This window comes from Zonotrichia albicollis, chromosome 31, assembly GCF_047830755.1.
Source record: "Zonotrichia albicollis isolate bZonAlb1 chromosome 31, bZonAlb1.hap1, whole genome shotgun sequence".
Classification (NCBI taxonomy): domain Eukaryota; kingdom Metazoa; phylum Chordata; class Aves; order Passeriformes; family Passerellidae; genus Zonotrichia; species Zonotrichia albicollis.
The window spans coordinates 2,043,069-2,068,967 of NC_133849.1; the positions used below are offsets into that span (position 1 = coordinate 2,043,069).

At 58.0% G+C, this 25,899-nt stretch overlaps 2 protein-coding genes across 4 annotated transcripts in view; one reads left to right on the forward strand and one right to left on the reverse strand.

Moving 5' to 3' along the window:
* The window catches only part of LOC102065444 (class I histocompatibility antigen, F10 alpha chain-like), a 469,176-nt gene that overhangs the window by 285,059 nt on the left and 158,218 nt on the right, over positions 1-25,899 (forward strand). Inside the window, exons 1-8 of one of the 3 annotated variants that reach the window (XM_074529924.1) lie at positions 18,127-18,247; positions 22,466-22,729; positions 23,579-23,851; positions 24,147-24,419; positions 24,505-24,612; positions 24,711-24,746; positions 24,866-24,916; positions 25,351-25,583. In XM_074529924.1, the coding sequence (XP_074386025.1) occupies positions 18,181-18,247; positions 22,466-22,729; positions 23,579-23,851; positions 24,147-24,419; positions 24,505-24,612; positions 24,711-24,746; positions 24,866-24,916; positions 25,351-25,364 (1,086 nt within the window). In that variant the 5' untranslated portion in view covers positions 18,127-18,180 and the 3' untranslated portion in view covers positions 25,365-25,583. Of the gene's footprint in view, positions 1-13,521; positions 13,630-18,126; positions 18,248-22,465; positions 22,730-23,578; positions 23,852-24,146; positions 24,420-24,504; positions 24,613-24,710; positions 24,747-24,865; positions 24,917-25,350; positions 25,584-25,899 lie in introns of those variants that run through there. The other 2 variants (XM_074529919.1, XM_074529923.1) reach the window with 2 other exon arrangements.
* Positions 1,040-10,471, reverse strand: LOC141725891 (uncharacterized). Its single transcript, XM_074530054.1, has 2 exons — positions 10,293-10,471; positions 1,040-3,385 (listed from the first exon to the last, which is right to left on the reverse strand). Exon 2 carries the CDS (start codon positions 3,356-3,358, stop codon positions 2,606-2,608), a length of 753 nt encoding a protein of 250 aa, XP_074386155.1. The 5' UTR covers positions 3,359-3,385; positions 10,293-10,471; the 3' UTR covers positions 1,040-2,605.

A 25,899-nucleotide genomic window follows, 5' to 3' on the forward strand; every position in this document is an offset into this window, starting at 1 on the left:
CCCCACCACCTCTCTCCCACAGTCACAGCACCACCAGCTTTTGGGTGGAGGGAACCCCCCATGAACTCCCCAGCGATGGGCAGGGGGCTTGAGGGCCTGCCCAGTGGGGATCCATCCCTCCCCAGAATTCCAGGGAAATTCTTCAGGGATCAAGTGGGGAACACAAAGGGATCCCCATGGAACTCCCTTTTTCTGTGCCATCCCCACCTTTTCCTCCCCTCTCACATCATTCCCCCAAACTAAAGATCCCTCGCAACTCAATTTTGGGGTCCCATGCCTCTCCCACTCTTTTTGAATCCTCTTTTCCCCTGTTCTTCTGCCCCTTTGCCATTGTCCCTCCAGCCCCATCCCTCACTCTCGTGCTTCGTTTTGGGGAACCCAGGCCCTTCTTGGCTCGGCCTGGGGGGTCATATCCCCCCTTTCCCTGAAATCTGGCAGCTCCTGGGTGCTTTTTCCTGAGAGGAATCCCTGAGTTTTCGGATTTTTGGGGCACAGTTTTGGAGGGGGACAGCTCCCTCTGGCTTTCCCCTCCCTGCTGTGGCCTCTCAGCTGCCCCTGACACCCTGGGGGCGCTGGGATTTCCCTCCTGGGACAAGGACGTTCATCCCCTTCCAGGAGCCCAATGCCTGGCTGGGGCTTCAGGTCAGGGGGTCCTTGAGCAGCTGCCCCAGAACCTCCCCCTGGGTCACCCAGCAGAGCCAGAGCCACTTGGCCTGGGGTCCCCAAAGGCCTCAGCAAGCCCCAGGTCCCTCCCAGCAACCCTCAGCTCCCTCAAACCCAGCATCCCCCACGTCCCCTGCAAGTTATCCCCATGGCACCGGCAATGGCCATATCCCCACAAGTCGCTGGCCATGTCCCACCATGTCCTGACCCATGGCTATCTCCCCACCATGTTTCCATCCCTGTCACTGTCCCCCACATCTCTCTCTGTGCCCCTGTGCCCCCACGTCCCCATCCCCCTCCATGTCCATGTGTCCCCTTGTCACTCTCCATGTCTGTGTCCCACCATGTCTGTGTCCACCATGACCACACCCATGTCTTAGTTCAATGTCTTTATTTTCACCCCTGTGTTGCATATTTGAAAGGGATGAAGAGAAATTAAAAGAAAATCAAGCTTAAAAGAAAAAGATTTCCATGTCCGTGCCTGTGAGAGTCTGTCCAAAATATTCTTCATTTATGCCTCACAAGTGCCATGAAGAAAAGACCACCAAAAAGTTAAAACTGTGGAGCCAGTGGGGAGGGGAACTAATGCAATTGTCAATTTGTTTCCACAGGTGTTATTTGCATAACACGCCATGCTGAACACAAAGGGGGCATTCTGCCCCTTCTGAACAATGGACTCTCCCTACCTCCTGTCCTGCCTGGCTTGAGCTCTGGGTGGTCTCCCACAGAAGACCCCTCTCATCCACCCTCAGCCACTGTGACACACAAGCAGAAATGCAAGCCTCTCCATCAAAGAACCAAGACAAGAAATCCCCGTGCAAGAAAACCCCCCTTGCACCTTCTTCCAGAGACTGGGACTGAACTCCCCCAGCTCAGGGGAGGTGTGCACGAAGGGGGGAAAAGCTGCCCAGAGTAAACGCACCTGCGAGCACTGGGCCATGAAAACAATGGTTTTTGCTTGTTTTGGCTAGGACTCTGTGTATCCCCCTTTTTCTGTTCTTTCCCCCTCCCTGGAGACCTTTGTTTCGGCTCCCCTTCCCCCCAATGAAAAACGGTATAATTGGAGCCCTGGTTAGCCGTGCTTTTTGAGATCTCTCCAGACGTGACCCAGTGAGCTTTGATGGCTGGACCCCAAAGGACAAAAGCAGCATCATGTCTCGGTAGCTATAACCCATCTTCCCTCTTTCCTTATCTTCTCCCTTTTTTCCCCAGTTCCGCTCACCAACGCATTTCAGTTGTGATTATTTCAATAAAACTGCATTTTGTTCATTTGTTACTGCAAATCCCCTGTGCCTTGTTGGTTATTTTTGCACCTCAAAATCACCGCATTACCCGTTCGCTGGGACAGATCATGACAGTGCCGGCTGAGGTTCCACCTGCTTGGGTGGGAGAGAAGAACCTTTTTTGGTGGAGTTTCTACCCTACTGTCTCCAAAATTTTGGTCTTTTCCTCACTTTTTCATCATCTGCCTGTAGAAGACGCCCTTAGGCAACAGGAAATTAAAATCATGGAATCTCTGAAGTTAGAAAAGACCTCCACGACCATTCAGAACTCCTTGATGCCACCAGAAGATAGGACTGAATACAGAAGATGTTCTGGGGTTGAAAGCCAAGAAATCTGCTCTCCCCAAGGAATTCCCATTGTTGGTCTACCTCCTGATGGATGTTCTGCTCTCTGCATTCGTCCAGGTGCCCAGAGGGAGCCAGGAAGATGTGGAGCCCCCCAGCCAGGTGTCATCCCAACACAGATCACCAGGGCACTGCCTAACAGAGATCACTGGGGATCATCCAATGTGGATCTTCCCATGGGGGATGGAGCTGGAGCAGCGCACAAAGCTCTTCCCACACTCAGTTCACTCACAGGGCTTCCCTCAGTGACGCCTCCATTGGTGTTGAGTCAAGGTTGAGCTCAGGGAGAAGCTCTTCCCACACTCCCCACACTCTCAGGGCCTCTCCCTGGAGTGGATGCGCTGGTGGGAGACGAGGGCGAATTTGCGGTTGAAGCCCTTCCCGCAGTCAGGGCAGCGGAACGGCCTCTCGTCTGTGTGAATGCGCTCATGTCTGAGGAGAGTGGAGCTGATCTGAAACCTCTTCCCACACTCAGGACACTCGTAGGGCTTCTCCCCGGTGTGGCTGCGCTGGTGTTTTCTCAGGTCTGAGCTCCACCCATAGCTCTTCCCACATTCCAAGCAGGTGTAGGGCCGTTCCCCTGTGTGGATCCTCTGGTGCTGGATCAGGTGGGATCTCTGGTTGAAGCTCTTCCCACATTCCCCACATTCATAGGGCTTTTCGCCAGTGTGGATCATCTGGTGCCGGATCAGGTCAGAGCTGTCTCTGAAGCTCTTCCAACAATCCCCACATTTGTAGGGTCGTACCCCAGTGTGAACCACCTGGTGCTGAATTAGGCCAGAGCTCTGTCTGAAGCTCCTCCCACACTCCCCACACTGGTAGGGCCGCTCCCCAGTGTGAATCCTTTGGTGCTGGATCAGGTTGGAGCTGTAGCTGAAACCTTTCCCACATTCCAAGCACTTGTGGGGCTTCTCCCTGCCATGAGGCTTCTCCACCAGCTCTGAGCTCGGGCTGGATCTCTGGCCGCCTTCCTGGCTCAGGGGGGCTCTTTCCTCCTCACCCCTCCCTGGGCTGGGTTTGCAGCCCCTCCTTGTGCAGGATCTCCAGGGCTTTTCCTCGTCCACCATCAGGCCAACCCTCGGGAATAAAAAATCCTGGTTTGGGTTAAAAAATAAAAAAAAAAGAAAAAGAATAAGAGGGTGCCTTGTACTGGGAGTTCCTCCTTGCCCAACTTCATCTCAGGAACTAATTGGACATCTTGTATCTTTAAGAAGCTCCAAAACACCAAGATTCAGCACAAAAATTCTCCAACATGTCCAACAAATGGGGGACCCCCATGAAAGGAAGAAGAGGAAAGTGTCTTTACAAACAGATGCTGTGAATCTGCTCACAGAGCCAGGAACTTGTACATAAGGAAGTGACAGGAGAAGCCACCAGTTTCAGAAAATGTTATCAATTAATGACAGACTGCTGCTTAGCCAAGGTCCTGCTAAATTCATGAACTTCAAGAAGAAGAACAAAGACTTCACAGAGCCATGGATATCGTTTGCTACATAAAAGTAGGGAGCATATTAGGAAGGGGAAGGAGTAGGTGGATTGGGATGTCTGTAGCTCTCAAGTACTTCAGCCAATACGGAAAGAGAATGGGAGATGCAGACAGGAAACTTAGGATGAACAGGAGGCTGTGTCCTCCAACACCTGGAGAGACCCCATAGGAAATGTCCCATGGCTCCTCCCATTTTTTTTTTGAATGAAATTATTTTTACAGGAGTCCTCTGTCTTCTTTCTGAACAGAAACCTCTGGTGATGTCCATTTTTCCACACACCTTGGGACGCGTCTGGAATTCCTTCCACCATCTGGGGCGCGGGCAGTGAGTGCAGCTGAAGGTGCCTCACCCAGTTTGGGTGATCGGCTCCCTTGGGGGACAGCAGCACGTGGGATTGATTGGGTACCTGAGTGAGCAGGAGACAGACGAGTGACACATCAGGGCGGGCTCTGAAGAGTCAGCAGGGAGAAAACACTGAAAATCTCATCAGTGAGTGCACTGGGATCTTTGGGGAGTGAACATGGCAGGGCACCCATGGAGGGCAGAAAAGGGAAAGCCGGGAAAGGGGTCCTGTGCCAAAGGGATCATCATGATCCCAAACTATCTCTGAAGGGTCCCTTCCGAGAAGCTGAGGGAGTTTGCACATTTCCCCAGAGGTAATTAAGGACTTGGACACCCAGGGGGGCAATAAGGGAAGTGGAGAAGGAATTTAAACAACAGGGGATGGATGGTGTTGGTGTGCTGGGAAGAGACTGGGTGAAGAGGAGAGTGCAGCAATACGGTTAAGGCAAGAAGCTGCAGGAGGAATCTATGTGGTAAGAAAAAGAAAGGAGGAGGAAGAGAAAAATACTGAGGATTGGGATGTTTTTCAGCAGGGTCTTATCCACAACCTTTGTCAGCTGATCATTTGTATCCCCGGTTTCCAGGAGAGGAAAACAAGGCGGTCAGGGTTTCAGGGGGTTTCTCTGTGGGGGGCAGCGGCAGCACCGGGCGCAGAGCTGCGGCACCGGGAGCACGGGCTGGGGGCCTGTGGGGAGCTGCGGGGCCGGGCCGGGGCTGTGGGGCAGCCGGGGCTCAGCGCCGGGCGCTGCCTGACCCCACCAGCCCCGGGCAGGGCCGGCAGCGGCCCCCGGCCCCCAGGAGGCTGCGGGACGCCCCGGCCGCTGCCCGGCCCCGTGCAGCTGCCGGCCCTGCCCGCCGGGGGGCGCCTTTGGACACTGCGGCAGGACAGGGAGCGGCTCTGGGCTACGGGCTGGGGAGGGCACCCTGAGCACAGGGAGGAGGAGCAAGGAACACCTGGGAAAGGCGGATTGTACATTTTAGCATGGAGATAATCTTATAAGGATTTTGTTTGGGTCACTGGAGATACAAATGATTTTGCAGAGAGCTCAGCAGCTGTCACAGGATGAGCACCCACAGGCACTGAGGGGGCTGCAGGAGGGGCACAAGAAGGCCCTGCAGCACTTGGGCACAAAGGCACAGCAGGTGAATGCAAGAAGGGAGCAGCAAAAGGCCAAGCTGAAGGCAAAGGCCAGGGCACAGTTCCTACAGCCCCTGAGGGATCAACCCCAGGGCCAAAGGGGGCCCCAGCACCCAGGGCACGGGCTCGGCCACAAGCACCTGGCACAGGCATTGCCCTCCTCGCCAGGGGAGAGCCCACCCAAACAGCCCCTGGCAAGGAACCAGGGCTCCAGCTGCAGGGCACAAGGACACTGCAAGCACAGACAGCAGCACCCTCAGCACCAGCAAGTCCACCCCTTGATGGACATGGATTGCCAGGGCTGTCACAGCTCCCATCACACCAGGGACCCTCCACACTGCAGCCCTTGAGAACATTCAGGTGGGTCTGCATTGAGAGGAGGCATTTTCTGATGGACACAGGGGCCTCTCAATGCACTTTGAATCTCAGACCCAAGGGGGGGAAAATGCTAAAAATATGTTCAATTAGTGAGGAGATAAGTGGGAAAGAGCAGTGGTTTTATTCAACCACTCTTAGCTGATGTGGGAGATGGGTATGAAATGCATGAATTTTTATTTGCTCCTAATTGCTATCATGATTTACTGGGAAGGGTATTGAATCCTAAACTTGGTATGCAAATTAATTTTATAAAAGGTGATACAGAGGTCAGTTCTGTTGTACCTCTGTGTCTCATGTCTGTCTGGGCCTGCACTGCCACAGCTGCTGGGGAACACCATGGCACAATTCCACTCTGGGGCCCAGTTGCACTCACACACTGGGCTGGCTGGAATAAGATTACACCATGAGAATGTTGTTTCTAATTAATGCCACTTTGATATTGTCAGTTTGGTTTGGGCCAGGGGTGTGAGAATCAATTTTTATTCTTAGCAGAAGAAGTAGAAAAAGTCTTTATTGCTTCAGATTCTTTTTCTTTTGTGTTTGCGTGGCTGTTGTAGATTGCAAAATTTTGGTCTGGGTTTTCTGGTGTTTAGCTTCAGGCTGCATTTTGCAAAACTAGAAGAGCTTTAAAGGTGGCCCTTTAACTCATAAACAGTTAATACAACACTCTTCAAAAAAACCCTAAAAATTAAAAATACCCCAAACCCTGGCTTGTGGGGGGTGGGGGTGGGGGGCATGTGTGAGTACGCCCTAGAAGTGAAGCTTCATTCCAGGCACCCTGCAGAGGAGCTTTAGAAATGCAAATGAACACTGCTGGGCAAAGTGTGGACAATGCACCTGGGTCTCTTGCCTGGGGCAGGAATTGGGCTCATTCCCTCTGCCCCTCACCCCAAGCTCTGCCTGCTGGCACTGATGGAATTTGCACAGCTCAAGGCAGAGCCCAGGGGGAGGATATCTGACCCTGCAACACAAACGGGTGAAGCTGAAAAGGGAAACAGCAAATGGACAATGTTGGGAAAACTTCACTAAAATAAGTGGGGGGAATCATCCCTCTGCCCACTCCAATATGTGCTGTCACTGTCTATATGTTATATAGGATGTACTAGAGCACTGAGATGTTCTAGCTATCACAAGTTCAGGGAAATCAGTTTGGAATCAAAGTATTTGATGATTTAATTAGAGAAAAGTGGTCAATTGATGTAGTCTTGGCTCAAGGGAGCGCCGAAAAATGGGGAAAAGCTGAAAGGCCACCAGAACAAATCCTACAACACCATGGACCAGCCCCTGAGTACCCGAACCAATTCATATCAGGATCCACAGAACCCATTTCTCATTTCTATGGCATCATTAGATTACAAGCTGTCCTTGCAATAATAACCAACCAGACAGCTCCAGCTCCTGACCTTCCTGCTGACCAATCCACTGAAATGAGGAACACAACATTTCACCATGGGATGGGATCAGATCATCTCTTAGCAGAAAAAGGAGGAGTTTCTGGAAAATTCAATGACTCAAACTGCTGTTGGCAAATAGATGACATAGGAAAAGTGGTGAAACAGATAACAAAGGGAACAAGAAAGCAGCTCATGCACCAATCCAAACGCAGAAAGGATGGGAATGTGTCCTAGTTTGAGAGGAAGTAAGTTTTCTGAGATACGCTCTAGTCACCAATAAGTGTTCAGATTTTAATATTAGCACCTAGTGTAGCCACTAGAGACATTGGATACGCCTCTGAGAACGCAGGGATGAAGAGCAAAGAACTCTTGGGGGAAGATCTCTTGAATTCCAGCGAGGGAAGTGAAGAGGCCCCAGCACTGAAGGGTGGGAGAAGCACCAGGAGGCATCGGGCAGCCCCCCCACCCAGAGACAGAGACAGAGCAGAGCCTGTGCCTCCGTGAAATTTGGTATCAAGCGCTGGCAGCACAGCCCGGCCTGCAGAGAAGGAGGGAGGGAGCAGCCAGAAGGTGTCCGGCCGCTTGTGGGAGCTTTTAACCCTTTCTCAGACAATGAAAACTTTGCAGAACATGAACCTTTCCTAGAAGAGAGATAGAGATGAAACAGAAGAAAAAAATGTGCAAGTGTGACAGTGAAGAATCTTAAGTGAGATGTTAAAGTAGCTTAGCCAGACTCTTCTGGTTATAGCCATGGACAGAACCATGTTTCCTGTGACACAGAAACTGCATCCAGAGGGAGGAAATGGCTCAGACCAAAGAAAGTTCAGTGTTAGTACCCCTCAGCACCAAGGAGGGAAATTTGAAGAAGACAAGTGTCCCAAAGGTGAGACTGTGCTCTGTTTGGAACGGGACAAAGCATCCTTAAAAAGACAACCCTAGAAGCAGCTCTAGTCCATGGTCAGTAGTGAGAGCAGAGACATAAAGGGAAGAGGTCACGACAGCAGATTTACCCCTGGTGGTGCCACGAGGGACACAGAAACACACAAAGTTTCAATGGTGTTTCCAGAAGGAGCCTATAGCACAAGAAAGACTCCTCTCCTCTTGATGAATTGAGAATTGATTATCTAAAGACTAGTGATAGACTGAGAGTTGAAATTTGAGAGGTAGATGTATTGGAATTTAGTAGAGAGAGGAGGAAATGTTTTTAGAAAGTTTTCATTTTCCCTGTGTATATCTTCTTATTTAGAGTTGTAGTTTAGTTAATAAAGTTTTCTTTTCTTTATTTCTAAGCAAAAGCCTGCTTTGCTTATTCCTGGTCACATCTCACAGCAGACACCAGAGAGAAAATATCTTCATAGGAGCACTAGCATTGTGCCAGTCTCTAACCATAACAGAATGGGACACGGTTTTGTGGCTCCCTGGCAGACCATGGGTTAAACAAATGCTGTTTCTCCTCTGATGCGCTACAGCAACTCTCATCTTTGTACCATGCTCCACACCTTGAGAGTGCAGCTCATTCAGCAGGTGAGTGAGGGGATGCAGGTGGCAGCCAGGCCTCCTGATCCAGAAACGGCTACAGAAGGACAGGGAATGAGGGCACTGAGAATAATCCCAAAACCAAAGAGGATCCAGGAAGAAAAAACAGAGTCAATGAGTGAATCTGCCTGGAGATAGGGTCAGGGACTTGTAGATAAGGAAGTAATGGGAGAAGCTATCAGTTTTAGAAAATGTTAGAAATTGACACAGAAAGCTCCTCAAAGTCCTGTTGAATTCCTGAACTTCCAGAAGAACAGAGACTTAACAGAGCAGTGAATATCGGCTGTTCTACAAAAGTGGGGATGCACATTAACGAGGACACCGGATCGGGAGATCTGAACCTTCCAAGCACCTCAGCCAGGGGGCAAAGGGAGATGAGGCCGGGAAAATGAGGAGACAAAGGAGGCTGTGAACTACAACAGTGGCAGAGACCGCACGGCAAATGCCCCACGGCCTCTCCCTCTGCTCAGCAATAAAGTCACTTTTACAGGACTCCTCTGTCTCCTCTGGGCACAGAAACCTCCGGCCACGGCAATTTCCCCGCACAGCCCCGGGCACGGGGCAGGCCCCTCTGTCCCAGCCACAGCAACCGGGCCGAGCCAGCGCTGCTCCGGCAGCGGCTCCTGCCGAGGCAGCGGCCGCAAGGAGACCGCGGGCAGGGGATGCCCGAGAGAGGCCCCGAGCCCCTGGAAGCCCCTGCAGAGCCATGGAAGCGGCTCCTGGCGGCACCTGTGAGCCCGGGGGGATCCCGCTGGAGCAGCCCGTTCCCGAGGGATGTGTCCCGTGGGAGGGACCCCAGGCTGGAGCAGGACGAGGATTCCTGTCCCTGAGGGGAGGCTGTGACAGGACCGGGCTGTGACCCCCATCCCCTGCGCCTCTGAGGGGAGAAGGGAGGGAATGCGGGACAGAGTTAAGCCCGGGAAGGAGAGAGAAGTGGGGGGGGATATTTTCGTAGGAATTATTTCAGTTCTCATTCTCTTTCCCTGCTATGTTTGATAATAAATTAAATTAATTTCCCCAAGTCAAGTGTGAGAGGAATTATGGATTTTGTCCTTACAAACAGGCTGTGGGGCTGCTTGTAGATAAACCACACCAGAGAGATAAAAGAAAACATGGAAAAGATTCCACTGATGGATGAATGGGAAATGATATTTGCTTTTACAAACAAACTTTAGGTTTGCTGATAAATGAAACTGAACACCGAAAGATGAAAGAAACAATGAGGGAAAACCCTAAATTCCATAAGAATTAAAAATTAAAAGGAAGGGTTATACATCAGAAGGAAATCTTAAGTATCGGGAGTAGAGGGAAATTTGAACCTCTCAAGTACCTCAGCCAATGGGGAAAGAGAGAAGGGAAATGCGGCCGGGAATCTGGGATTAAAAGGGAGGCTGCATCCTCCAAAAATTGGAGAGACCCCAGGGGAATGCCCCATGGCCTCTCCCCTTTATTTGAATAAAGTAAAAGGACTCCTCTGTCTCCTTTTTGGACATAAACCTCTGAGGTTTGTGGATTAATTCTCCTGACAAGTGCGTTGTGCCCGTCACCAGTGATTGAACTGTCCCACCCTCACCCAGACCCTCGAGCCTTTCCTTACGTGCTCTGTTCCCTGCCCAGGGGCAGGAGGGAAGTGACAGAGAGGTTTTGGCCTCTCTCCAGCATCCCCTGCTCCGGCCTGGGCTCCTGCCGGGGCTGCAGGCGGGTCCCGGCTCCGTCCCGCACTCACCCCAGCCCCCAGCGCCCTCAGGTCCCGGTCACGCCGAGCTCCCGGCGGTTCGGGGCAGCAGCAGCGGCTCCTTGGCCTCCTGCCCGGGCCGGGCCCAGCGCCGGGGCCTCTCCGAGGCCGCGGCTGCCGGGAAATGCCGGAGTTCGGGGAAAGGGAAGCTGGGCCGTGCCGTGTGCAGAGCCCGCGCCGTGTGCACAGCCCGCCCCTCGCTGCGATTGGGTGATTCGGTCGTCACTCCTCGAGCTCGCGCACTGATTGGTGGGAACGGGGCCAAGCACGGCCCCTGGTGCCGCCCTGAGGGACGGCCCTGGATCGGCAGAGCCGCCATTACCGGAGCCTGGTGAGGCGGCGGCGGAGCTCGCAGGCGGCCCCAGCGCAGCCTCTGGGCACGGGACAGCCCCCTCTGTCCCAGCCACAGCAACCGGGCCGAGCCAGCGCTGCTCCGGCAGCGGCTCCTGCCGAGGCAGCGGCCGCAAGGAGACCGCGGGCAGCCGCTCCCGCAGCGCCCTCACGCCAGCGGCAACACGGGCCGGACACGGCACAACGAACCCGCCCGAGCCCCCTGCCGCCCCCGAGGTCCGCAGCCAGCCCCGAGCCCCCGCACAACCCAGCGCGGCTCCCACCTGCGCTGCGGCCGCCTCCGAGCTCCGCCGCCGCTTCACCTGTGGGGTCCCGGTCACTCCCAGTATGTTCCAAATCACTCACAGTAGGGTCCCAGTGCCCCCCAACACGGTCCCAGTGGCTCCCAGTCATGCCCTGTATGGTTACTTTCACTCAGTCCCTCTCAGTAAGAGCCCGGTGTGGCCCCAGTCACTTCCAGTGTGAGCCCAGTCACACCTTACACGATGCCATTTACCCCTGCTCTGGTCCCAGTTGCTCCCAGACACTCGCAGTACTATGCCAGTCACTCCAAGTGTGACCCCATCAGTCCCAATATAATCCCAGTATGACACCAGCATGGGCCACCTGCTCCCAGTATGATCCCAGTTGCTCCCTGCATTATTCCAGTTTCTCCTCTTCACCCCTACTACAGATCTGATCAGTGCCAGTATGACTCGAGTCAATCCCAGGATGATCCAAACCAGTCCCAGTCCCTCCCAATATATCTCAATTGTCCCCTGCGTGCTCTGAGTTGCCCCAGTAGCCCTCAGTGTGGTCCCAGTATATCCCAGAATGATCCCTGGTACCTCAGCTCTGCTCCCAGTGAGTTCTTTTCCAGTCTGTCCCAGTCCATCTCAGTCCCTCCCCAGCAGCTGCTGCCGTTTCCCAGATTCTGACTTCCCTCTAAACCTCCATTCCCGGGCACTGGGACCCCCCTGCACCCCGTCATCTGGCACCGAGACCCCCCTGTATCCCCATTTCCGGACAGGAAAACCCCCCTGAACCTCCATTCCCGGGTACCGGGAAGCCCCTGAACCCCCATTTTCAGTCCTGTGACCCATCTCAATACCGTCCCTAGCACCAGGACCCCTCTGTACCCCCTCATCTGGCACCAGGACCCCCCTGGACCCCCATTTTCCGTCACCGGCGCCCCCGGAACCCCCATTTCCGGGCACCGGGACCTCCTCGAACCCCGAATTCCGGGAAGAAAACTCCCCCTGAACCCGCATTCCCCGGCACAGGAACCCCCTGAACCCCAATTTTTGGGCACTGGGACACCCCTGGGGCCCCCAATTTCCCCAGGCGCTTCCTGGAAGGGGTTCAGGGGTCCCAGAGGGTCCCAGGGGTCCCAGGGGGTCTCAGCGAGGATCCAGGGGGATCCAGATGAATTCCCTGGAATTCCCCTTTTCCCCGTCTCACTTTCGCGTCTCCCAAGCTGTGTCCCCGGGATCCGCCCGCCTCTCCCAGCCCCAGACCCCCCTTCCCGTGACCCAGGGACCCCCTGGAGCCCCATCCCTGCCTTTCCCAGCTCCCAGACCCCACTGCCCTCAACACCGGGGACCTGGACCCCCTTTGGTGGGCACAGGGACCCCCTGGATCCCCCATCCCGCCTCTCCCAGTCCCTTGCTTTAACTTCCATTTCCGGACGAACCCCCCTTCCAGGGCACAGAGACCCCCTTGAACGTTCATTTCGGGGCATCGGGACCCCCTTGTGCCCCTTCCCCAGCCCCGATATCCCCTGCACCCCCTTATCTGGAGCCTGGAACCCCCTGAACCCCTATTCCTGGGCACGGAAAACGCCCTGAACCCAAATTTCTGGGCACCAGGACTTCCCGAACCCCATTTCTGGGCACTGGAACTCTCCTGAACCTCAATTTTCAGGCATCCTGGAAGGGAACCCCCCTGAACCCCATTTTTCTGGGCATCCCGTTATCTGGCACCGGGCCCCCTGAACCCGCATTCCTGTGAACAGAGACCCCCTGTCCAGCCAGGCCATGACCTGGGACCAGGAGCCCCCGAACCCCGATTCGCAGGAAGGGTCTCCCCCTGAACCCCATTTCCCCGGCACTCCCGGAACTGCAATTTTCGGGTGCCAGGACCCCCTAAACCTCCATTCCCCGGCAGCGGCACCCCACATAACCCCTTTTTGGGTCCTGTGACCCCCCTCAATCCCTTTCCCCAGCATCGAGACCCCTCTGTACCCCCTTACCTGGCACCGAAAGCCCCCTGTACCCCCATTCCCGAGCACGTGGACCCCCTTGAGCGCCCATTTCCGCCCACCCCGACCCACCTGTACCCCCCTCGGCAGTACCGAGACCCCCAAACCCCATTTCTGGTCACTGGCGCCCCTGGAAAAGCCATTTCGAGCACCTAAACCCTTCGAACCCCAAATTCCGGGAAGGAAATTTCCCCTGAACCCGCATTCTGCGGCATGGAAATCCCCTGAAACCCAATTTTTTAGCACTGGGACCCCCCTGCTCTCCCTAATCCGGGACTGGGATCCCCGCGCACTCCCGTCAGTCCTCTGGGACCCCCTGCACCCCCATCAGTCCTCTGGGACCCCCTGCACCCCCATTCCCGGCGATCCCGCCCTTCCCAGACCACAGTCCCCCCCTTTTCCTGGGCTTTTGCACCCCCAGATTTCCCAAATTTCTGCGTCCCCCCAGTTCTCCATTCCCGGCGCTTCCTGGAAGGGGTTCCAGGGGTTCCAGGGGTCCCAGAGGGTCCCCCGGGGTCTCAGCGAGGATCCAGTGGGATCCAGGTGAATTCCCTGGAATTCCCCTTTTCCCCTCCCCCTTTTCCCCTCCCCCCGCGCTCCTCGGGCACTTTCGCTTTCGCGTCTCTCCAGCAGCGCCACAGCCGCGATCGGGGACGGCTGCGATGGCTCCAGCGCTGGGGCTGGGGGTGCTCTGGGGGCTCCTGGGGCTCCTGGGGAACCCGGGGAGCGCGACCAAAGGTGAGTGGGACCCCCCGAAACCGGGACCCCCCTGAACCGCAATTCCCGGGCACCGGGACCTTACGGAACTTCCATTTCCGGGCACCGGGAACCGTCTAAACCTGCATTGTCGGGCAGGGGAACGCCTCTGAACCCCCATTTTGGGTCCTCAACCCCCTGAACCCCCATTTTGGGGCCTGTGACACCCCTCAATCCCCTTCCTCGGCACCGGGACCCCCATGTACCCCCATTTCTGGGCGGGAAACCCCCCCTGAGCCTCCATTCCCGGGTACCGGAACCCCCCTGAACCCCCATTTTCGGTCCTGTGACCCACCTCAATACCGTCCCTAGCACCAGGACCGCTCTGCACCCCCTCATCTGGCACCAGGACCCCCCTGAACCCCCATTTTCGGTCACCGGTTCCCCCGGAACTCCCATTTTTTGGGCACCTAAAACCCCTGGAACCCCGAATTCCGGGAAGGAAACTCCCCTTGAACCCGCATTTCCCGGCACAGGAACCCCCTGAACCCCAATTTTTGGGCACTGGGACACCCCTGGGCCCACCCACTTCCCCGAGGCGCTTCCTGGAAGGGGTTCAGGGGTCCCAGACGGTCCCAGGGGTCCCAGGGGGTCTCAGCGAGGATCCAGCGAGGATCCAGATGAATTCCCTGGAATTCCCCTTTTCCCCGTCTCACTTTCGCGTCTCCCAAGCTGCGTCCCCGGGATCCGCCCGCCTCTCCCAGCCCCAGACCCCCCTTCCCGTGATCCAGGGACCCCCTGAACCCCCATTCCTGCCTTTCCCAGCTCCAGACCCCACTGCCCTCAACAGCGGGGACTCCTGGACCGCCTTTGGTGGGCACAGGGACCCCCTGGATCCCCCATCCCGCCTCTCGGGTTCCTTCCTTGAACTTCCATTTCCGGGCGAACCCCCCTTCCAGGGCACAGAGACCCCCTTGAACGTTCATTTCGGGGCATCGGGACTCCCCGTACCCCTTTCCCCAGCCCCGATAAACCCTGCACCCCCTTCGGGAGCCTGGAATCCCCTGAACCCCCATTAATGGGCACGGAAACCCCCCGAACCTCCATTTCTGGGCACCAGGACCCACTGCATCCCCTTATCCGGCACCGGGACCCTCTGAATCTCAATTTCCTGGGCACTGGAACCCCCCTGAACCTCAATTTTTCAGTCACCAGGACCCCTTGAACCCCGGAACCCGGGAAGGAAACACCCCTGAACCCCTTTTCTTGTGCACCAAGACCCCAGTGCATCCCCTTATGCAGCACTGGGCCCCCCTGCACCCCCATTCCTCTGCACCCAGACCCCCGTGCACCCCCATATCCAGGACGGAAACCCTCCCAAACCCTCCATTCTCAGGCACAGAACCCCACCCTGCACCCCCTTATCCATCACGGGGATCCCCCTGCACCCCCTAATCCAGCCCCAATGCCCCCCCCGCACCCCCTTTCCCGGCCCTCCCCCTCCCAGAGACCCCAGCCCCCGCTTTTCCTTCACCCCGGCACCCCCTGGACCCCTCCCCCTCCTGCCTTCCCCAGCCCCCACCCATCACCTTCCTCAACACTGGGGATCTGCCCGTGCACCCCCTTTCCTGGGCACAGGGACCCCCTGCACCCCCATTGCCCTCATCCCCCTTGCCTTGACCTGGGACCCCCTGAACCTCCGTTCCTGGGCAGGGGAACCCCCCTGCACCCCCTAATCCGGGACTGGGACCCCCTTCTGGATCCCCTTCACGTGTTCTGGGACCTCCCGCGGCCCTGCCCAGCCCTCCCGCCCTTCCCAGACCACAGACCCGTTCTTTTCCTTCCCCTTTGCACCCCCAGATTTCCCAAATTTCCGCGTCCCTCAGTTCTCCCCTCCGAGCGCTTTCTTAAGGGGGTCCCAGAGGTTCCCAGGTCGTTCTCAGAGGGCTCCAGGGCGGTCGCAGCGGGATCCAGAGGGATCCAGAGGGATTCTCTGCAATTCCCCCGTCCCCTCCCCCCGCCCCGCCCTCCTCGGTCCCGTTCTCTTCCGCCTCCCAACCTGCGAGACCGGGATCTGCCCGGCGACCGGTGACGTCAGTGACAGATCGGGCTGCCATTGGCGGGCAGGAAATACTGGCGCCTATGGCGGGGCAGGAGGCGGCTCTGGGGGCGGGGGCAGGTGTGTGGGGCGGGGTCAGGTCTGTGGGCGAGACCGCAGCGGAGCAGCGCCATGGCTGCAGCGCTGGGTCTGGGGCTGCTCTTGGGGCTCCTGGGGCACCCGGGGGGCGCGACCAAAGGTGAGTGGGAACCCCGAAACCGGAAACCCCCTGAACTTCCATTTCCGGGCACCGGGACCCGCCTTAACTTCTATTACCGGGCATGCAGACCCCCCATAGCCCGATTTTGGGTCCTGTGACCCCCCTGCATCCCCTTCCCCAGAACCGGGACCCCCCAGTACCCCCTCATCTGGCACCGGGATCCCCCGGAACCCCCATTCCTGGGCAGGGAAACCCCCCTGAACCCGCCATTCCCGGGCATCAGAATCCACTGAGCCCCCATACCTGAGCACGGGGACCTTTCGAGCGCCCATTACCGGACACCGGAACCCATTTGAACCCCGAATTCCGGGAAGAGAATCATCTGAACCCCCATTCCTGGGCAGGGAAAGCTCCTGAGCCCCCATTCCTGGGTACGGGGACCTCCATGAACGTTGATTTCCTGGCAGCGGGACCCCCCTGCACCCCCTTATCTGGCACTGGGACCCACCGGACCTCCCATTCCTGGAGTTCAGGATCCCTTTGAACCCCGAATCGCGGCACGGGAACCCCCCTGAACCCCCATTCCCTGGCACCGGGACCCCCCTGCACCCCCTTTTTCGGGACTGGGAGATCCCGCAACCCCGTCAGTGCTCCGGGACCACCCTGCCCCCCTTTTCGGGCATCGGCATTTTCCCAGACCCCAGACCCGCCCTTTTCCTAGAACTTTGGATCCCCCAGATCTCCCAACATTCTCTGTCCTCCCAGTTTTCCACTCCTGCCGCTTACCGAAACGGGGTCCCAGAGGGCCCTGGGGGTCCCGGGGTGGGTCACACTCGGGTCCAGATGGATCCAGATGAACTCCCTGGAATTTCCCCTTTCCCCCGCCCCCTCCCCCCGCGTTCCCTCGGTCTCTTTCTCATTCCCATCTCCTAACTACATCCCCGGGATCCTCGCGCCTCTCCCAGCCCCAGACCCCCCTTTCCGTGACCCAGGGACCCCCTGGATCCCCCATCCCGCCTCTCGAATCCCTTCCTTGAACTTCCATTTCCGGACGAACCCCCCTTCAGGGCACAGAGACCCCCTTGAACGCTCATTTCGGAGCATCGGGACACCTTGTGCCCCTTCCCGAGTCCCGATAACCCCTGCACCCCCTTTTCGGGAGCCTGGAATCCCTTGAACCCCCATTCCCGGGCACGGAAACTGCCCTGAACCTCAATTTCTGGGCACCAGGATCCACTGCATCCCCTTATCCGGTACTGGGACCCTGTGAATCTCAATTTCCTGGGCACTGGAACCCCCCTGAACCTCAATTTTTCAGTCACCAGGACCTCTTGAACCCCGGAACCCGCGAATGAAACCCCCCTGAACCCCATTTCATGTGCACCAGGACCCCCGTGCACCCCCTTATGCAGCACTGGGACCCCCTGAACCCCCATTCCTCTGCACCCAGACCCCCGTGCACCCCCATATCTAGGACGGAAACCCTCCCAAACCCTCCATTCTCAGGCACAGGACCCCACCCTGCAGCCCCTTATCCAGCACGGGGATCCCCCTGCACCCCCTAATCCAGCCCCAATGCCCCCCCCGCACCCCCTTTCCCAGCCCTCCCCCTCCCAGAGACCCCAGCCCCCGCTTTTCCTTCACCCCGGCACCCCCTGAACCCCCACTCCTGCCTTCCCCAGCCCCCACCCATCACCTTCCTCAACACCGGGGATCTGCCCGTGCACCCCCTTTCCTGGGCACAGGGACCCCCTGCACCCCCCATTGCCCTCATCCCCCTTGCCTTGACCTGGGACCCCCTGAACCTCCGTTCCTGGGCATGGGGAGCCCCCGGCACCCCCTAATCCAGGACTGGGGCCCCCTTCTGGATCTCCTTCACGTCTTCTGGGACCTCTCGCACCCCTGCCCGGCCCCCCCGCCCTTCCCAGACCACAGATCCGTTCTTTTCTTTCCCCTTTGCATCCCCAGATTTCCCAAATTTCCGCGTCCCCCAGTTCTCCCCTCCGGGCGCTTTCTTAAGGGGGTCTCAGGGGTTCCCAGGTGGTTCTCAGAGAGCTCCAGGGCGGTCGCAGCGGGATCCAGAGGGATCCAGAGGGATTCTCTGCAATCCCCCGTCCCCTCCCCCCGCCCCGCCCTCCTCGGTCCCGTTCGCTTCCGCGTCCCAACCTGCGAGACCGGGATCTGCCCGGCGACCGGTGACGTCAGTGACAGATCGGACTGTCATTGGCGGGCAGGAAATACTGGCGCCTATGGCGGGGCAGGAGGCGGCTCTGGGGGCGGGGCAGCTGTGTGGGCGGGGTCAGGTCTGTGGGCGGCCTCGCAGCGGAGCAGCGCCATGGCTGCAGCGCTGGGTCTGGGGCTGCTCTTGGGGCTCCTGGGGCACCCGGGGGGCGCGACCAAAGGTGAGTGGGAACCCCGAAACCGGGAACCCCTGAACTTCCATTTCCGGGCACCGGGACCCTCCTTAACTTCTATTACCGGGGCTACTGGGCCTGGGTACCCCCTCCACAGCCCCATTTTGGGTCCTGTGACCTCTCTCAATCCCCTTCCCCAGCACCGGGACCCCCCTGTACCCCCTCATCTGGCACCGGGATCCCCCTGAACCCCATTCCTGGACACGAAGACCTCTCTAGCGCCCCTTTCTGCGCACCGGGGACCCACTTGAACCCCGAATTCCGAGAAGAGAATCCCCTGAACCCCCATTTTTGGGCAGGGAAAACCCACGTTCCTGGGCACGGGGACCTCCATGAACGTTGATTTCCTGGCAGCGGGACCCCCCTGCACCCCCTTATCTGGCGCTGGAACCCACCGGACCTCCCTCCCATTCCTGGGGTTCAGGAACCCTTTGAACCCCGAATCTCGGCGCGGGAACCCCCCTGAACCCCCATTCCCTGGCACCGGGACCCCCCCTTACTTCACCCCCTTGTTCGGGACTGGGACATCCCGCAACCCCGTCAGTGCTCCGGAACCACCCTGCTCCTCATTTTCCGGCATTCTGGTTTTCCCAGACCCCAGACCCGCCCTTTTCCTAGAACTTTGGATCCCCCAGATCTCCCAACTTTCTCTGTCCCCCCAGTTTTCCACTCCTGCCGCTTCCCGAAACGGGGTCCCAGAGCGTCCTGGGGTTCCCAGGGGGGTCACACTCGGGTCCAGATGGATCCAGATGAACTCCCTGGAATTTCCCCTTTCCCCCGTCCCCTCCCCCCTCGTTCCCTCGGTCTCTTTCTCTTTCCCGTCTCCCAAGCTGCGTCCCCGGGATCCGCCCGCCTCTCCCAACCCCAGACCCCCCCTTCTCGTGACCCAGGGAACCCCTGGAGCCCCATTCCTGCCTTTCCCAGCTCCCAGTCCCTTTCTTGAACCTTGGACCCTTCCCGGCTCTCCCGGTTTCCTTCCCGACCCTTGGACGCCCCCAGACCCCCCAATCTCTGCGTCCCCCCAGTTCTCCACCCCCTGCGCGTCCTGCGGGGGATCCGGGCAGGTCCCGGGGGTTTCAGGGGAATTCCCAGGGTTTGCTCTGTCCCCTCCCCCGCCCCGCGCTGCCCCGGTCACTTTCGCGTCTCCCAAGCTGCGGCTCCGGGACCCGCCCGGGCACCGGGGACGGCCCCGGTACCGGGACCCCCCTGACCCGCAATTCCCGGGCACGGGGACCCCTGAACTTCCATTTGCGGGCGAACCCCCCTTCCAGGGCACAGAGACCCCCTTGAACGCTCATTTCGGGGCACCGGGACCCCCCTGTACCCCCTTCCCCAGGCTCAATATCCCCTGCACTCACTTATCTGGAGCCTGTAAACCCCTGAACCCTGAATCCCGGGCATGGAAACCGCCCTGAACCCCGATTTCTGGGCACCAGGACTTCCCGAACCCCCATTTCTGGGCACTGGAACTCTCCTGAACCTCAATTTTCAGGCACCCTGGAAGGGAACCCCCCTGAACCCTATTTCTGGTCACCGGCACTCCCGGAACCACAATTTTCGGCCACTGGGACCCCCTAAACCTCCATTCCCGGGAAACTCCCCTGAACCTCTATTTTGGGTCCCATGACCCCCCTCAATCCCCTTCCCCAGCATCGAGACCCTCCTGTACCCCCTCATCTGGAACCGGGACCCCCCTGAACCCTCATTTCTGGTCGCCAGCGCCCCTGGAAACGCCATTTCGAGCACCTAAACCCCCTCGAACGCCGAATTCTGGGAGGGAAATTCCCCCTGAACCCGCATTCCGTGACATGGAAATCCTCTGAACTCCAATTTTTGGACACTGGGACCCCCCTGCCCCCCTAATCAGGGACTGGGATTCCCCCGGACCCCCATCAGTGCTCTGGAACCCCCTGCACCCCCATTCCCGGCCATCCCAGATCCCAGACCCACCATTTTCCTCGGCTTTTGTACCCCAGCTCTCCCAAATTTCTGCGTTCCCCCAGTTCTCCATTCCCGGCGCTTCCTGGAAGAGGTTCCAGGGGAAACCCTAAACCTCCATTCCCGGACAGGGAAACCCACCCTTACCCCCATTTTGGGTCCTGTGACCCCCCTCAATCCCCTTCCCCAACACCGGGACCCCCTGACCTGCAATTCCCGAGCACTGCAATTCCCGAGCACTGCTATCTCCCAAACTTCCATATCCGGGCGAACCCCCCTTCCTGGGCACAGAGACCCCCTTGAACGTTCATTTCAGGGCACCGGGACCCCTCTGTAACCCCTTCCCCAGGCTCGATTACCCCTGCACCCCCTTGTCGGGAGCCTGGAACCCCCTGAACCCCAAATACCGGGGACAGAAACTGCCCTGAACTCAATTCCTGGGCCCTGGGACCCCCCCAAACCCCCATTTCTGGGCACTGGAGCTTTCCTGAATCTCGATTTTCTGGGCACCCGGGAAGGGAACCCCCCTGAACCCCATTTCCTGGGCATCCCTTATCTGGCACCGGGCCCCCTGAATCCCCATTCATGTGAACAGAGACCCCCTGTCCAGCCAGGCCATGATCTGGCACCAGGACCCCCCGAACCCCGATTCGCAGGAAGGGACTCCCCCGAACCCCATTTCCCCGGCACTCCCAGTACCGCAGTTTTCGGGCACCGGGACCCCCTAAACCTCCATTCCCGGACAGCGAAACACCACATAGCCCCTTTTGGGTCCTGTGACCCCCCTCAGTCCCCTTTCTCACCATCGAGACCCCCCTGTACCCCCTCATCTGGCACCAGGTCCACCCTGAGCCTCCATTTCTGAGCACGCAGACCCCCTTGAGCGCCCATTTCTGGCCGCCCCGACCCCCCTGTACCCCCTTCGGCAGCACTGGGACCCCACTGAACCCCAATTTTGGGTCACTGGCGCCCCCAGAACCCCCATTTTAATGCAGTGGGACCCCCTTGAACCACGAATTCCGAGAAACTCCCCCTGAACCCGCATTCCCTGGCACTGGAATGCCCTGTACCCCAATTTTTGGGCACTGGGACCCCCCTGAACCCCCTAATCTGGGACTGGGATTCCCCTGCACCCCCATCAGTGCCCCGGGACCCCCTGGACCCCCATTCCCGGCCATCCCGCCCTTCCCAGACCCCAGTCCCCCCCTTTTCCTCGGCTTTTGGATCCCCGGATCTCCCAAATTTCTGCGTCCCTCCAGTTCTCCATTCCCGGTGCTTCCTGGAAGGGGTTCCAGGGCTCCCAGAGGGTCCCCCGGGGTCCCAGGGGGTCTCAGCGAGGATCCAGTGGGATCCAGATGAATTCCCTGGAATTCCCCTTTCCCCGGTCTCACTTTCGCGTCTCCCAAGCTGCATCCGCGGGATCCGCCCGCCTCTCCCAGCCCCAGACCCCCCTTTCTGTGACCCAGGGACCCCCTGAACCCCCATTGCTGCCTTTCCCAGCTCCCAGACCCCACTGCCCTCAACACCGGGGACCCCTGGATCCCCTTTGGTGGGCACAGGGACCCCCTGGATTCCCCATCCCGCCTCTCCCAGTCCCTTCCTTGGACCTTGGACCCTTCCAGGCTCTCCTGGTCCTGCTTCCTGACCCTTGGACGCCCCCAGACCCCCCAATCTCTGCATCCCCCCAGTTCTTCACCCCCTGTGTCCTGCTGGGGGCGGTTCTTGGGGGTGCTGAATTTTCAGTTCTGGGCACTGGGACCTCCGTCACCCCCTTATCCAGCACCAATCACCCCCTGCACCCCGTTTCTCTTCCATCCCGCCTTCCCCAGTCCCCAGACCTCCCTTTTCGTTGACCCTGAGTCCCCCTGGACCCCATTCCTGCTTTTCTCAGCCCCCAGCCCCCCCTTTCCTCTGCATCAAGGACCCCTGAGGCTCCAATTCCCAGGTCTCCCCACTCTGTGATCCCTTTCCCTGGCACTGGGGACCCCTGGACCCCCTTTCCTGGGCACAGGGATCCCCTGGAACCCCCATCCCACCTCTCCCAGTCCCTGCCCTCCCCCCCTCCCCTTCCATAACCCTGGAACCCCCTGAGCCCCCATTTCTGGACACCAGGACCCCCTGCAAGCCCTTTCCTGTCCATCCCACCTCTCCCACCCTGCACACCCTTTCCTTGGCCCCAGGATCCCCAAACCCCTTCCCAGCTCTCCCAGTTCCCCTTTCATTGATCCGTGATCCCCTCAACCCCCCCAAATCTCTGTGTCCCCCCAGTTCTCCACTCCATGCATTACTTGGATGTGGGGGTGTCGGAGCCCAGCCCGGGAATCCCCCAGTACATGTCCATTGGGTTTGTGGATGGGATCCCCTTCACACGCTATGACAGCGAGCGGGGACAGCTGGAGCCACTGACAGAGTGGATAAAGGATTCAGCTGATCCGGAATACTGGGAGAGGAACACCCAGCTCTATGTGGAGAACCAGCACATCGATGCCAGGAACCTGGAGATACTGCGGGAGCGGTACAACCAGAGCGGGGGTGAGTGGGGGGAGCTGTGGGGCTGGGATGGGAACTGTGGGGCTGGAATGGGGATCCATGGGGCTGAAATGGGATCCATAGGTCTCAGATGTGGACTCACAGGGCTCCAAGAGGCTGAAAACGGGGATCCATTAGGCTGGGATGGGATATTTTGTGATCCGTGGGTTGGGATATTGATCCATGGGGCTGGGATGAGATTCGTGGGGCTGGGTTGGGATCTTTGGGGTTGGGATGGAATCTGTGGGGCTGGAATGGCATCTATGGGGCTATGATTGGATCCATAGGGCTGGGATGGGATCTGTGAGGCTGGGTTGGGATCCATAGGGTTGGGATGGGGATCCATGGGGCTGGAATCGGATCTGTAGAGCTGGGGTGAGGGTCCATGGGGCTGGGATGGGATCTGTAAGACTCAGGTGTGGACTCACGGGGTTCCAAGGAGGTGAAATGAGAATTCATTAGGCTGGGATGGAATATCTCGTGATCCATGGGTTGGGATATGAATCCGTGAGGCTGGGATGGGATTTGTGGGGCTGGGTTTAGATCCATGGGGTTGGGATACAAATCCATGGGGCTAAGACGGGATTTGTGGGGATGGAATAGGAATTGTAGGGCTAGGATGTGATCTATAGGTCTTCAGTGTAGACTCACAGGACTCCACGGGGCTGAAATGGGGATCCATTAGGCTGGGATCGGATATCTTGTGATCCATGGGGCTGGGATGGGATCTGTTGGGCTAGGTTGGGATCCATGGGGTTGGGATGTGGATCCATGGGGTTCCATGGGGCTGGGATGAGGCTCTGTGGGGCTGGGACACAATTCCATGGATTTCTGTGGGTACAATCCCCCCAGGTCTCCACACACGGCTGTGGGTTTATGGCTGTGAGCTCCTGTCCGATGGGAGCGTCCGTGGATCCTACCGGGATGGCTACGACGGGCGGGATTTCATCTCCTTTGACCTGGAATCTGGGAGATTCGTGGCAGCCGACAACGCTGCTGAGAACACCAGGAGGCGCTGGGAACAGGAAGGGGAGGCTGAGAGGTGGACGAATTACCTGAAGCACGAATGCCCGGAATGGCTCCAGAGGCACGTCAGATATGGGCAGAAGGAGCTGGAGCGCAAAGGTGGGAGCAGAATTCCTGTGGGAATTTGGGATTTGGGGATGGAGGACTTGGGAATACAGTAATTCCTGTGGGAATTCTATGGATAGATCTCATCTCATCCTGTAGAAATTCCGTGGTCAGATTTCACTCCCATCCCATTCCCATGGAGTTTCATGGGGAGATCTTGCCCCCATCCCATTCCCATGGAATTCCATGGTCAGATCTCCCCTGCATCCCATTTCCGTGGGAATTCCATGGCCAGATCTCACCGCAGTCCCACTCCCATGGAATTCCATGGATGTCTATCCCATTCCAGAGCCCCCTGATGTCCACGTGTCCGGAAGAGAGGAACACGGGACGCTGACCCTGTCCTGCCACGTGTACGGATTCTACCCCAACACCATCGCAGTCAGCTGGATGAAGGGGGGTGAAACCTTGGATCAGGAGACGGAGTGGGGCGGGGTCGTTCCCAACAGCGACGGCACCTTCCACACCTGGGCCAGGATCGAGGCGCTGCCGGAGGAGCGGGAGCAGTACCGGTGCAGGGTGGAGCATCCCGGAATGCCGGAGCCCGGGATCTTTGCTTGGGGTGAGGCTGGGAATGTGGGGATTGGGAATTTGGAATTCCCAAATGGGGATTCCCCTCCCCCTCCTCACTATCCCGCGTTTCCCAGAGCCGACATCTGGCGGGAATCTCACTGTGGTGGTCGCTGTGTCCGTCATCGCTGCCATCCTCATCCTCATTGTCCTCCTCGGATTCGGCATCTGGAAGCTCCAATCCGGTAACACACGGGATGGGGGTTGGGAAGGGACACGGATCCACCCGGCACCGTTCTGGGAATCCTGTGCCACTGACGCTGATCCCACTTTGTTTCCACAGGGAGGAGGGACAGGAATGGGTACAACCAGGCAGCCGGTGAGTTCCAGTGGTGGATCCAGCTCTGGATCCTTTCTGTGCGGATCCCAGGATGGATCCTGGGGTTAATCCTGGTGTGTGATCCATGCTGGAATCTCATGGATCTTCTCTTTCTGCAGGAAAAGATGTGGGAGCCAATGGCTTGAGAACAGATATGGAGCAGGATCAGAGTGAGATTCCAGAGGGGGATCGGGGCAGGATGGACAGATTGGGATCGGGGAGGGATTCAGGATCAGAGCAGGGTCCAGAGTGGGATCAGGTGGAATTGTAGAGTGGGATTGGGGCTGGTTTCTGGAGTGGGATCAGGAGGGATGGATGGAGCAGGATTGGTGTGGGAGGGATGGAGTGGGATCAGGGCCAGATTCCAGATAAGATTCAGGTGGGATGGAATGGAACAGGATCAGGTTGGGGTTCCAGAGAAGGATTGGGGCAGGATGGATGGGGCGAAATGGGTTGGATGGATGGAGCAGGGTTGCAGCAGGCTTGGGGTGGGGCCAGCTGGGATTCTGGAGCAGCTCCTGCTCTCCATGGGCTCCAACCATGTCCATCCTGTGGAATGGGGACAGGGACAGGGTGACACCATGACTCTCTCTCATCCTGGCAGGAGTCGCTGCCTGAGCAATCCATGGAGCTGGATCTGGCCCCTTCCCTCTTCCCTGGAAAGCTGAGAGCTGCCAGCAGAGCTCATCCCACTGCTCCCACCCACCCCACAGCTCTTGATAAACAGATACATTTCCCATTTTCCAATGTTTTAAAGGCAAGAACCACAAATATTCACAATGCTTCACTTCTGGTGTGAAACTATCCTGCTTTGGGCAATATATCTGGGTTCCCTTCTCCAGTGTCTGACAGTTCATCTCTGGGAGCCAGGAATGAGAATAGGGTCACTGGAGCAGGGATGGGAACACCAGGAGCAGGACGGGAACACCAGGAGCAGGATGGGGAGATCAGGACCTGGACTGGGACACCAGGAGCAGGATGGGGGCTTGTCACCCACACCCGGCTCCATCTCCCGGGATTAATTTCCTGCTCCGTGTCCCATGTCTGAGGTGTCCCCAGGAGGGTTTGGCCACGCTGTGCTCCTGGAGGGACAGTTGGATGGGGGGAGGGGTCAGGCCAGGCCTTGTTGTCCCCAGAGGTCCTTGAGTGTTCC

Excerpts from the sequence above, each read along its gene's own strand:
- LOC141725891 (XM_074530054.1), bottom strand. The coding sequence starts at position 3,358 with ATGGTGGACGAGGAAAAGCCCTGGAGATCCTGCACAAGGAGGGGCTGC.